At 39.5% G+C, this 13623-nt stretch overlaps 1 protein-coding gene across 2 annotated transcripts in view; it reads right to left on the bottom strand.

Moving 5' to 3' along the window:
• Positions 1–434: 434 nt before the first annotated feature.
• The window catches only part of kndc1 (kinase non-catalytic C-lobe domain containing 1), a 216175-nt gene continuing 202986 nt past the window's right edge, over positions 435–13623 (bottom strand). Inside the window, exon 31 of one of the 2 annotated variants that reach the window (XM_072557681.1) lies at positions 435–1135. In XM_072557681.1, coding sequence (XP_072413782.1) covers positions 1132–1135 — 4 coding nt within the window. In that variant the 3' untranslated portion in view covers positions 435–1131. Of the gene's footprint in view, positions 1136–9047; positions 10858–13623 lie in introns of those variants that run through there. The other variant, XM_072557680.1, reaches the window with a different exon arrangement.

The raw sequence follows: 13623 nt of genomic DNA, 5'->3' as shown, positions 1-13623 counted from the left end.
CCAATGTTGTCTGCCTGAGAGGTGCCATCAATCCCTGGTAATGTCAGACAATAATAATAGACACACTAGTAAACATGTCAACAACAAAGTTCATTTGCTGAATAACACTGCCTTCACAACTTTTTTCTTTTATTTCAGTTTCAATTTTGAAATAGCCAGTCCATATTATCTTCAGTTCAAGCTGTTGTTTGCACAGTATTTTATTTTCTGTCATTTGTTTATTTAAGGATTTATGTAAAACCTGGCAGTGTCATTCTTTAATGTCGAGTCATAGCCTATTAGGTATATTTTTTACTAGAGCTTCTGAGGTATCTGCATAATTTCAAATATATTGTTTTGACAATACACTTTATTGTTAATACAATACAAAAAATAATACATTTTATTTCTTATGCATTTCCAAATGTAACAACTACTCAGTATACAGTGGCCATTTGAATTTATTTGATTTTGATAAAGTACATTTTTGCCATGCATCTTAAGTACATAATTCAAATACAAAGTGTGACTGGTGATCCCAAAGGGATATATTATCATTGTAGAGAACCACTTGGTATTACCCTTGTTTCTAAGCTCAAGTACTGTACAAAGCTGGAGACTAAGAAAGGATGAATTTTAGTTCCTGGTGACAAGTAGATAACAGCTGAAAATGTGTTGCTGGAAAAGCGAAGAAGGGCTCATGCCCGAAACGTCGATTCTCCTGCTCCTTGGATGCTGCCTGACCTGCTGCGCTTTTCCAGCAACACATTTTCAGCTCTGATCTCCAGCATCTGCAGTCCTCACTTTCTCCTACAAGTAGATAACAATCTATCACACGAGTATGTTGGAAGCTGAGAAGATTTTTATTTCCACCCCTCAATTAAATCTAGCCAGTCTACTTCTGGAAAGTATTAGCTAGCTAGCAGACAGGGACTAAAATTAGTCAGGTCAGAGACAGTCCATCAGCATCTGAAGAAGGTTAATCACAACAAACTCAGAATGGAAATGACTGGTGCACAGAGAACTTTGCGATTGTTGGTTGCTAGGAGAGGGAACCCATGATGCAAGAGTCTTGGACTTTTCCTTTGGCACTTGGAAGAGCATTTCTTCAGGTTACTTGCTTCACTAGGCCTTTCTGGCTTCTTGTCTGGTTTACCTGGAATAGCAACTGTGGCAGGTGTCTCGCTTATAGACAGTTAAAATTCCATTGGGCTCTGAAGTATACTACCGGATTTCAATTTTCCCATAACATTAAGTATTCAATTGAAGTCCAGCAGGAGTTTTCTACCTACCATGAAAACCTGTGAAGGTAAATGGAACCACTCCTTTTAAATCACTTTCCTGTTCCATTCCCACTGATTAGAAAAAAAATGCCCCTAACTTTGAAGTTTTCTGTTGGGTAACCCAGAGTATAAAAATCACAAATGCGTTGAGTACTGATCAATTATTATAGTTACAATAAAAAGACTTCAAAACACATTTACTGATGTCATAATGGTAGTATCAATAATATGATTACTACTCGCATCATTCTTGCAATGAGGACTGAAACAATAGTAAATGAATATGAAAACAAAAAATATCTTCCATGTTAGGTCAAATAAAAGTTATGGAAAAATGAATAATTGTAATTTTGTTGTCAGTTAATTTTTTTTTCTCAATCTTCTGGTGTGATTGACTCTTGTTGCTTATATATGGATCATAGACTTGAAAATGTTTTCTGTAAGTGTGTCACTTTTCATCGTGTATAAGCGAAACAGCGCATAGTAGCAGTCAATTCAAATACACAAGACAATGCAGTTGAGTTCAATTTTTCTTTGCACAATGTCTAGAGTTAGTGTTTTGAGGGGTTACTGAAGAGCCAGCCAAAGATCTGGGGTTTTGGTGGTGATGGGGGAATGGGTGGTGGATTGAAGCTCCAATATTTACTCCACATGAGATCAGCTAAATCAGCTCAGAGTTGCTGGTTAAAATGGCTTCATGCTATATTATCACACATGTAATTAGACTGCTGTAAGAGCCAGTGTTACCACTCATAATTCTTTATGATGTTGCATTTTTTGACAAAACATAATATATTCATCAATATTCTGTGAAACTGGTTTGCTGTTTGAATTCAATTCTGAAATTCACTTTAAACCTGCATTAGTTTCTTAATTTTGAAAAAGTAACAAGGCTAGTTGTTACAGACAGGAACTGATGATCTATGTGGTCACAGAACACTAATTTCTCATATATCACACAGTTACTCATTTCTGCAGAAAGTCCTAGAAATAGGAAATATATTACAGGAGTCAGCCATTCAGTCCCTTGAGCCAGCTGTAGCATTTGACACAATCAGACCTGATCTGATTTTGGCTTCAAATCAACTTTGCTGTCTAACCCCAATAAGACTAATTAAGAATAATTTTCTTCCCAGTCCTTCTGCTGAGCGCAAGTTGGATATTCTGCATGAATGGAGCTCAATCTGCTTAGGTGCATGCATCTAGCTTCTTTGCACTTGGTTCTTTTCCAATTTTAAATCCTGTGATCTCATCCAGTTCTGAAACATTAACTTGTCTGTTTCTTGCCACAGATGTTATCTGACCTGACCTGAATGTTTCCAGTATTTTGTATTTTTACTAAGGCATCAGGGAAGCTACTTCAGCATGTGTTCTGTGATAGGCCTGGTGCACACATATGCCCCATTAATTACTGCAGAATGACCATGAACCAAATCATCCAAGAGCCAGCCACATATCAGCAAATAATAGGACTTTGATGGATGCCATTAAATAAAGATATCCTGAGCCATCCATAGTAGCTTGGAATAACTTACAACCTCTAGTCCAGATGATCCCATTTGTGTAATTTTGTGCAAATCCTACAAGGGACATTTTTTGGCAGGGGAAAGAAAGTCTAGAAGGCATTTTGGGGATTATAGTCATTTGAAGCAACTCTAAGGTTTGAGTTTCTGATTCCCATGAGCATTTGTTCCTTCAAATAAGGCTTCAGTCACCTAAATGTATGAATACACTGCTAATTGATATTACCCTTATCCCATGGGATCTGTGAAGAGACCCATAGCCAAAGAACTTTCAAGGCATTGGTCATCATGCTTGCCAGTAGAAGTGTTGTGTCTGCCCTGGAGTATGGTTTATAGTTTCACAGATCTGTACAGAGCAGGAGAATTCCTGATGAAGGGCTTATCCCTAAAACATTGATCCTCCTGTTCCTCGGATGCTGCCTGACCTCCTGTGCTTTTCCAGTACCACACTCTCAACTCTCATCTCTGGCATCTGCAGTCCTCACTTTCTACACAGATCTGTACAACCTGTCTCTTGAACTTAATCCTCTAAAAGCTTTGCTCCATTGTGAGGTGCAGCAAAGTTTTGTGGACCAATGTTGTCATGCAAATGGGTTATGATATGTGGGTCTCCTTCTTCTTGAATTACTTCGCTGACATCCAAACATGTCTCTATTTTACATTCTAAGTAGCATTTTGTAATAATATGGGAATTCCATTCTGCTCAGTGTAAGGTGCAATCCACGAATTTCCTGATTTGGAGATGCCGGTGTTAGACTGGAGTGTACAACATTAAAAAAATCACAAAATACCAGGAGTATAAGCTCCACAACCACCTGATGAAGGAGCAGCACTCCGAAAGCTAGTGCTTCCAAATAAACTTGTTGGACTATAAACCAGTGTTGTGTGATTTTTAACCAAGAATTTCCTGGTTGTCTTCAACAGTTTCTGCCAAAGTACTATTTGTTAGCACAAATGCCTTTCAACTACTACCAATACAGGCTCTCTTTAAGCAGGTTAGCATTTCAAAAGCAATGTTTCAAAACTGAATGCCCACTTTTGATAGCATCAGCCACAATTTGATCTTCAACAAATGAGGGCCATCATAACATCACTTCACTTCACTTTACATATTTGTACCTTTTAGGGGTATTAGAATGGTCTCTCCTTATTCACAACTTAAAGTGCAAATGAGCAACTTTGAAAGGAAGCCTTGCAATGATATCATGTCATGTATGATTTTGGGTCATTCCATAACTTTTTAATGCCAATGAATTAGTTTTGAAGGGTAATCATTTGTAATATAGGAAACATGGCAGCCAATTTGCACACATATTGATGTCACAACAGCAACAAGATTAATGACCTAAACTGTTTAGCAGAGATCTTTTAAAGGAAGAATGTTAGCCTGGGCATTTGTGTGCTAACCTGCTAGTTTTCAAATGATATCATGGAAATCATTTTGTCCACCTGAGTGGACAACCAGGACCTCTGTTTGAGATCTCCTACAAGTTGGCATTTCTGGCAGTTCATCTCCTGGAGTATCAACCAAGATTATGTGGCCAAGTCTTGGAAGTGCAGTTTGAATTCATGAGCTTCATTACTCCAAGACAAAACTGCCACTACAGGACCTTCTGACTTAGCCTAATGGCTCTAGATCCCATTTTCCATGACAATGTACCAAATAAGTATCTGCAACAAGTCCAACCACCAGTGAAAAATCAGTGACACAACGTATGAAGCTTTATGTTCATGCATATATTTATTGTTTGATTTACATGTGTTTTTTAAATATTTAATTTGAAATTTGTTTCTCGATCTACTAATGCTTATCCTTTCTTTGCTCTCGCTTGCTGCAAAGAAACAATTGGTGCACCGTGATATCCTTTTCCCAGCAATTTTTCTCAAAGGTCTTTTCATTGCTGGGAATTTTCAACCAATGGCCCACAGGGATGGAATCTTTCCTTTTGGAATGCAAATTTGTCAGCAAGCATGGAAGTGAGGGGTTAGGTCTGCTTAGATGTGAGTTGGCATTTCATCTGTTATAATCCCAGACCAGATCACCAATTTGTTACAATCTAGCTGGGGCCCAGTTACTTCATCTAACTGAAAAATAAGAGCATGAAATCTCGGGGACTTATTAAGAGAATAATACCGCAAGATTTCTTGGTTTCAACAAACAATAATAAATTTGACAATGTGAGAATGGTAATACAATCAACAATTATAATTGTATTCTAAATCCCTAAAATCAACATTTGGCTTATATGGATTGTACCATTGTATCATTGAATACCATACAATGCACATCAAGTAGCAAGATCAAGACAGGTCCCACTCATTCTCCCTACATGTTAATGACATGGTACGTCATCACATCTCATAAACATCACAATTCCTCATGTTTACAATCTGGCTTGAAACACTCTCTTAAGAGCCACACCATCCTGGTCTGCCTCAACTGTTGTGTCTGTTCTGGTTGATCACCTTCCTTTTAAAAAAAAACTGCTGAAAAACAGTAAGTTTCTTTCAAAACAACTGCTATTATTACCTCTCCATAAAAGTGTCAATCAAACAGACTGATAGAATATCAAAAATATAAATTATACATATCGGGCATCTCTTTATCTTCCTTAAGTTATGATTGAACTAGTGACATAAATAGATCACAGAAAAAAAAGGTTGTGAACTTTTCAATCAAGTAAAGGTTTTCCTGGTGTATAAACTAATGGGAGTCTAGGCTCTCAGTCAAGCATGTATAATGAGACCCTTCACCTTAGCTTTGATTTGCTGCCCAGCTCAGGCAAGTTCATATTACACACCAAAGAGAACATGAAATATAAGCAGCAAGCAATCTCTCTCATCAAGCCTGTTCCGTCATACAATAAGACCATGGGTGATATTCAGCCTAATACCACATCTGCCTAAAATCCATATTGTGTGGCTCTCTATAATCCAAAAATCCTTACAACATACTCAATGATTGAACATCCACAGACCCTGAGTCAGAGAATTTCAAAAACTCAAAACCTCTAAGTACAGAGATATCTTCTCATTCCTATCCCAAATGTGTGGCCCCTCAACCTGCAATGTTGCCCTCTGGTTACAGATTCTCCCAGCAGGAGTAACAGCCTCTCGGCATCTACCCTGTCAAGTAAAACAAAATTAATAAAAAATATATGGATATATTAAGTGCTGGTCAGGAATGTGGATGGCTAGCAGTGGGTCTTCATTAAGATGGAAATCCCACCTGCCCCTCAAGAACTGTCAACGAGTCAGAGCCTGGCAGCTCTTCGTTGCCATCAGTGTCACCCAGCAAGCAGAGGCTAATGTGGCAATGCAATCACCAAAGACACACAATTGCTAAGGGGCCCAGATCACAGCGGAAAGGGTTCAGAAAAGATTTACAAGGAGGTTGCCAGGATTGGAAGGTTTGAGCTAAATGGCTGGGGCTGTTTTCCAGGGAGCATCGGAGGCTGAAGGGTGAATTTATAGAGGTTTTTAAAATAATGAAGGGCATCAATAGGGTAAATAGGCAAAGTCTTTGCCCTGGGGTGGGGGAGTCCAAATCTAGAGGGCATAGGTTTAAGGTGAGATGGAAAAGATTTAAAAGGAACCTAAAGGGCAACTTTTTCATGCAGAGGGTGGTGCATGTATGGAATGAGCTGCCAGAAGAAGTGGTGGAGGCTGGTACAACTATAACGTTTAAAAGGCATTTGGATTGGTATATGAACGTGAAGGGTTTAGAGGGATAATGGGCCAAGTGCTGTCAAATGGGACTAGATTAGGTTAGGATATCTGATCGGCATGGATGAGTTGGACTATAGGATCTATTTCCATGCTGTACATCTCTATAATTCTGTGACTCTATCAGTGAGGGCAAGATAGAGGTTGGCAGAAGAGAGTCAGCAAAGAAGGAGGGAGAAGGGAGGTCAGAAGAAAGAGACAATTCTGATGCTAGTTCCTTCAATCAGACTCTGAGTGCTTCTCAACAGGGTTTCCCCATAACTTTCTGTGTAACCAATGCGCTGCAACCACTGGTTTCATATAGAAATACTTGGATGAATCATTAAGTGGAAATTAATTACACACTTGAGGGTCTCAGTTGGCATTGTGGAAAGCCTTATGAAACCAATCACAAGCCAACACCTCCAACTCACCTTGTTGGATAGCATTAAACTTGCATTAGATGAACATTAACTTTATTCCTGCATGTTTTTGACCTGGGTTAGAATAATCCACAGTCAATCCAATTCTTTGCTATTCTGACACTGGTGTAGTTATGGAGAAGTGTGAACTCTCATTAGTTTTTTTTCTATTCAATCATGGGATGAGGGTGACATTGGTTGGGCCAGCATTTATTACCTATTCCTAGTTGTTCCTTAGAAGGTGGTGGTGAGCTCAAGCAAAGTCAGCATAAAGGGGGAAATCATATCCAAACAAATTTACCAGAATTGAAGAGGCAACAAGCAAGATAGATAACTGGATGTAATATATTTGGAATTTCAGAAGGCATTTAATAAGGTGCCAGACATTAGGCTATTTGGTGAGGGAAGAACTTATGGTGTTGGAGGCAGTGTATTTGCATGGATTGAGGTTTGGCTAACTAATAGAAGACAGGGAGTTGGGATAAGTGGCCATTTTCAGGATGGCAACCTATAACTAGTGGTATTCTACAGGGAGTAATACTGGAGCCACAAGTATTAACTATATATACTAATGCCCTGGATGAGGAAAGTGAATATGCTATTGATAAATCTGCAAAGGCACAAAAATAAATGGGAAGACAAGTGTTAAGGATGAGTCAGAGTCTGCAGAGGGATACAGACAGGTTAAATGAATGGACAAAAAACTTGGCAGGTTTTATCTGATGTGGGAAAGTGTGAGGTTTTGTCTTTTGCAGAAAGAACAGAGGTGCTGAATATTATTTAAACAGAGAAAGACTGGAGAAAGCTGTCAGATTGATTTGGGATTATAAAAATCCAGCATTCAATTTCATTGGGTAAAACTATACAAGGCAATAATCAGACCACAGCTGGAATATTATGAAAAGTTTTAACATACTGATATACTGACATTGGAAACATTCCTGATGAAGGGCTTTTGCCCGAAACGTCGATTTCGCTGCTCGTTGGATGCTGCCTGAACTGCTGTGCTCTTCCAGCACCACTAATTCAGAATTTGGTTTCCAGCATCTGCAGTTATTGTTTTTACCCTGACATTGGAAACAGTCTAGTGAAGGTCACGTAGACTGATACCAGGAATGGAGGGACTGTCTTATGAGGAGATGTTGAGAGGATTGGGCCTATAGAGGCAACCTTGTTGAAATATACAAGATTTTTATGGAGTTTGATAGGTTTGGTGCAGAAACGTTGTTTCTCTTTGTGGGAAAGTCTAGGACCAGAGGCTCAAATCTCAGAATAAGGTCTTGCACATTTAAAGCAGAGAGGAGGAGGAATTTCTTTTTTCAGGGTTCAGTGAATCGTGGAATTCGTTACTGCAGAGAGTTGTGTCACTTAGTCAAGGCTGAGATAGATAGATTGTTAATCAATAAGGGAATCAAAGGTTATGGGAAAAGGCAGAAAAGTGGAGTAGAGGTCAATCAGGTAAGCTGTCATCTGACTGAAGCAGACTTGAGAGGCTGAACTTCCTACTTCTGCTCCTCAATCTTATGATTTTATTTTGTTACAGCGACAATGAAGCTACCGAGATATATTTCCAAGTTAGGATGGTGAATGGCTTGGGAGAGCACTTGTAGGTGTTGCTGTTCCTTTGTAGCTTCTGCGCTTTTCCTTCTAGTTGAAAGTGGTCATGGATTTGGAAGGTATTGACTAAGCAGCCTTAGTAAGGATCTGCAGTGCATCTTGTAGATGGTGCAAACTTCTGCTATTGATGGTGCAGGGAGTGAACATTTGTGGGTGTAGTGCCAATCCAGTGGGCTGCTTTGTCCTGGGCGGTGTCAGGCTTCCTGAGTGTTATTGGATCATCCAGGGAAGGGAGGAGTATTCCATCATACTCCTGACTTGTGTGTGTCTACACCACCTGAATCAAACCCATTTTCTTTGAAATAAACTTTAAGTTCACTATTCAAGTAGGAGATTTTAAATACTGCCTTAAGTCCAAGTAACTATAGCTATTATGTAAGAATGTTTTATTGTGGTTTTTCTAGACTATTGTGATACTATATACCAATGTGAATTATTTTCTTACTGGTTACAGAATAAATGTGAAGATATTTGAGAAGTATGATATAAGGAAAATGCACATTTCATGTATACTGAAGCCAGGTGAAACCATTTATTAGTTAAAGCTTTTAGTCAACATTCTGAATTGAATGCCAAATAACAAGTTGATTTTATATTTTCAATTCCCACATAACAATCTCCCAGCTGACCTGCCCTGTAGAACCACTGAGTTGAGAGAGAACATTTTGCTGATGATGGCAAGAGAACCACAAGTATTTTGAAATACTGAAGTGATGTTTTATTTATATCTAAAGGTGCAGGCAAGGTCACTGTGATGAACATTTCACAGATGGTGGGTGGCAAATCTCCATCTCACAGCAAACCATCAACACACCATCCATCCGTTACTGGAAAAGCTCAGCAGGTCTGGCAGCATCTGTGAAGAGAAATCAAAGTAAACGTTTCAGGTCTGGTGACCCTTCCTCAGAATATTAACTCTGATTTCTCTTCACAGATGCTCTGAGACCTGCTGAGCTTTTCCAGCAACTTCTGTTTTTGTTTCTGATTTACAGCATCTGTCGTTCTTTCGGTTTTTATCCATCCATTATTATTTGAAATTCCATTTCCACCTTAAACACCCTGCTGCCTATCTAGTGCACTTCTCATTACTTTGTCAGTAATTGCATCCATGGTGGATCCAAACCATTCCCAGAAGTAGGTTGTCTAATAGCACTGCCTGAGAGCTTACAGCGAGTTGCCTTTCAAACTGGGAGAAGTTCAGAATACAGGAAAACTTTCCATGTGGCAAAGGCAATAAAAGATGTAATTGTCAATTGTTGTAGCAAGTATTTGTACATTATCAAAGAAAATAGGTTCAATATATACTCACATGTAGTAAATAAATTATAAGCTGACATGCAAAATGAAACTGTAGGCTCCAAATAAAACACAGTTTAAACAGATAATTTCCCTTCCTGATTAAATTCCAACATTGCATTTGGCAAACAAATTAATATACATTTGTCAACAATTTCCTTAAATGACCCAGAAAATTGTGGATTTCCAGTTATGTTTTAACAGCTTATCATTCATTTCATACACTACCCAAACAAACTCCCATTGATACTTTTGAACTTAAAGTACAGAAAGGATCGATTAAAGAAATTAAGAATACATGCATGGACTTCACATAGAATATACAGTACAAAGACAGGACACTTTGCACACCAGTCCTTTCCAAAATTAATGCTCTACATGACCTTGATAGAATGAAGGTCAGTGCCTACACTGATGAATATATTTAAGAGATTTCCTGAGCAAGATTAAATTATAAAATAAAATAATATCAGGGAAGCATTTATGTGCTAAATTTAAATTGTTTGGAACTTGCTTTTCTGTATTAAATATAAAGACTGATTTAGTTTCTAAAGTACTGGTGCTTGTAATTAGATATAATTTTACTGGATAATAAAAGTGTACTATAATGTGTTCTTACAAATCCCTTATGAAACATAAAAGAAATTTGTAAAAGCAATATTTGTGTTTTTTTAATAATATAAATTTACTTTCTACTAATTATACAAATTGCTGGAACATTCAGGAAGACACTGTCAGTTAGTCTTCCAAACAAAAGAGTGGAAGTTTATTTTGAAGAATAGGTATGTAGTTTTAACGTATTACTGGAAGGTTGCTTTCACCTTACGAAGTGTATCTTGTATCTTGCGTGAGTGCCCTTCAGTTGGCAACTGGTAAAAATTAGTTTTGTTTTCTGCAGCAAGAACATGGACATCCACTTCACTGAAGTGAGATATTTGGTGCCTCAGATGTGCCTGTAGCTCCAGATCAGGGGTGAACATGTACTGCTTTTCTTGAAATGCACGAATTTGACTGATCACTTTGGCTATTTTCCTTAAAAGAAATCCAGAAATTTACAAGTAAGCACTGCATTAATATCCATGATAATTTGTTTTTTAATAAAGTAGCGCGATTCATACCAGAAACTAATGCAGAACCATTATTATTACAGACCGCAATCTGAATACTGAAAACTCAGGGTGAAGTAACAGTAGATGATAACAATTTCTGCTAAAAGGAATGAGGACAATAAGGCTCATTTGCTCCTTTGGCCATAGGTTCAGGTTTACTAGATTCACCAATTTGCAAGCTGTATTAGACTCTCTAAATTGCAGAAGGAGGTAAAGTGGGATGAAGGAAGGTCATGTAATTATTGGATATTGGCATTTTGAAAAGAAAGGTAAAAACAATGACTGCAGATGCTGGAAACCATATTCTGGATTAGTGGTGCTGGAAGAGCATAACAGTTCAGGCAGCATCTGAGGACTCCTCGGATGTTGCCTGAACTGCTGTGCTCTTCCAGCACCACTAATCCAGAATTTTGAAAAGAAAGCCCAGCCAAGGGCATGGAGTGGTGGAGGGACAGAAAATACTGGCACCTACCAGCATGCTGGGTTTGGGCCCTGGCAAAGCTACTTGCCACTAATAGACCATGCCTTCCCTTACAGGACAGGTAGCCGATTAAACTCCAAACATGCCTTGCCACAGGCCGTTAAGAAAGCAACTACAATTTCCCAGCATACCTCTAGTTTCCTGACACCACAGGAGCATTTTAAGTACCTGGAGCTGAGAAGCTCTCTTTGCCTAACTCTGGGTGAGAGTCCAGACAAAGACTGCCCGAACAGGCATTCTTCTCCCCCACTACATCCTCAGCAGCGGCTCAGCTGCTTTTTGTCTTCTTTTAGTTGGAATTTTTTCAAACAATTGGTCAAAAGGCAATCTCATATTGTAGCAGGACAAGCAGAACTGTACACGATACTCCAAAAGTCGCCTAACCAATGTCCTGTACAACATCAACATGATGTTCCAACTCCTATACTTAATACTAAATGCCTTCTTTATCACTCGGTGGTATTGTTTTATGGGTAATGCATCCCCTCACACTATTAGCATGGATAGCTAACACCAATCTTCCTGCTTAATCCTGCTACACATTGTAGCATGGTCTCAGTTACTGACCTTTTATTGCTGCCCAGTGTAATTCTGTAAGAACTCTGATTAACCCTTCAGCTTTCAGAGCTGCCAGCCACCCATAATTGGATAGGGAGGATCCCAGATGAGTGACTGTTGCCTTCAAGAGTGGGTTCAGGTCTTGGAAACAGGTACAACTCCTGTTCCCTGTCTCTGAGCAGAAATGCAACCCTAAGAACGTTCTTATAACTTTGAAGAACTTGGCAGAATTCCATTCCATTACCTCTTTGCCTGAAGGCAGATCCTCAAGTCACCGCCTGCTAAAACTATCCCATGCCATTTTCCTTGACATTTTTTTTTAACCAGTGTGTGTTAGCCACTGCCTTTCATTCTCAGGTGCGAAATCAAACTCAGCTATATAGGGTGGTATGGTGGCTTAGTGGTTAGAACTGCTGCCTCACAGCACCAGGGACATGGGTTCAATTCCAGCCTCAAGTGACTGTCTGTGTGGCGTTTGAGCATTCTCCCTGTGTCCGTGTGGGCACTCCTCTGAGTGCTCCAGTTTCCTCTCGCAAGCCAAACATGTGCGGATTAGGTAAATTAACCATGCTAAATTACCCATAGTGTTCAGGGATGTGTAGGTTAGGTGTATTAGTCAGGGGAAATGCAGCGCAATAGGGTAGGGGAATCGGTTAGTGTGGACTGTTTCCACACTGCAGTGGTTCAACGATTCTATGATTCAGCTGGAATAAGAATTGAACATTAACTGCTGACCTTACACTAAACCTCTGTACATCTTCTCACTAACTGGCCACTACAGCTTAGAGTCATAGAGATGTACAGCACAGAAACAGATCCTTCAGTCCAACTCGTCCATGCCGACCAGATATCCCAACCCAATCTAGTACCACCTGCCAGCACCTGGCCCATATCCCTCCAAACCCTTCCTATTCATATACCCATACAGATGCATTTTAAATGTTGCAATTGTACTAGCCTACACCACTTCCTCTGGCAGCTCGTTCCATACACGTACCACCCTCTGAGTGAAAAAGTTGCCTCTCAGGTCTCTTTTATATCTCTCCCCTCTTACCCTAAACTTAAGCTCTCTAGTTCTGGACTCCCCCACCCCAGGGAAAAGACTTTGCCTATTTATCCTATCCATGCCCCTCATGATTTTACAAACCTCTATAAGGTCGCCCCTCAGCCTCCGATGCTCCAGGGAAAACAGCTCCAGCCTATTCAACCTCTTGATATAGCTCAAATCCTCCAACCCTGGCAAAATCCTTGTAAATCTTTTCTGAAACCTTTCAAGTTTCACAACATCTTTCCGATAGGAAGGAGACCAGAATTGCACGCAATATTCCAACAGTGGCCTAACCAATGTCCTGTATAGCCGCAACATGACCTCCCAACTCCTGTACTCAATACTTTGACCAATAAAAGAAAGCATACCAATCACCTTCTTAACTATCCTATCTACCTGTGACTCCACTTTCAAAGAGCTATGAACCTGCACTCCAAGGTCTCTTTGTTCAGCAACACTCCCTAGGACCTTACCATTAAGCGTTTAAGTCCTGCTAAGATTTGCTTTCCCAAAATGCAGCACCTCACATTTATGAATTAAACTCCATCTGCCACTTCTCAGCCCAATGGCCCATCTGGTCAAGATCCTGTTGTAATCGGAGG

Source organism: Chiloscyllium punctatum, chromosome 38 (assembly GCF_047496795.1).
Source record: "Chiloscyllium punctatum isolate Juve2018m chromosome 38, sChiPun1.3, whole genome shotgun sequence".
NCBI classification, from domain to species: Eukaryota; Metazoa; Chordata; class Chondrichthyes; order Orectolobiformes; family Hemiscylliidae; genus Chiloscyllium; species Chiloscyllium punctatum.
Note: the sequence above shows the minus strand (reverse complement) of the source record. Positions and strands in the feature narration are given on the sequence as shown.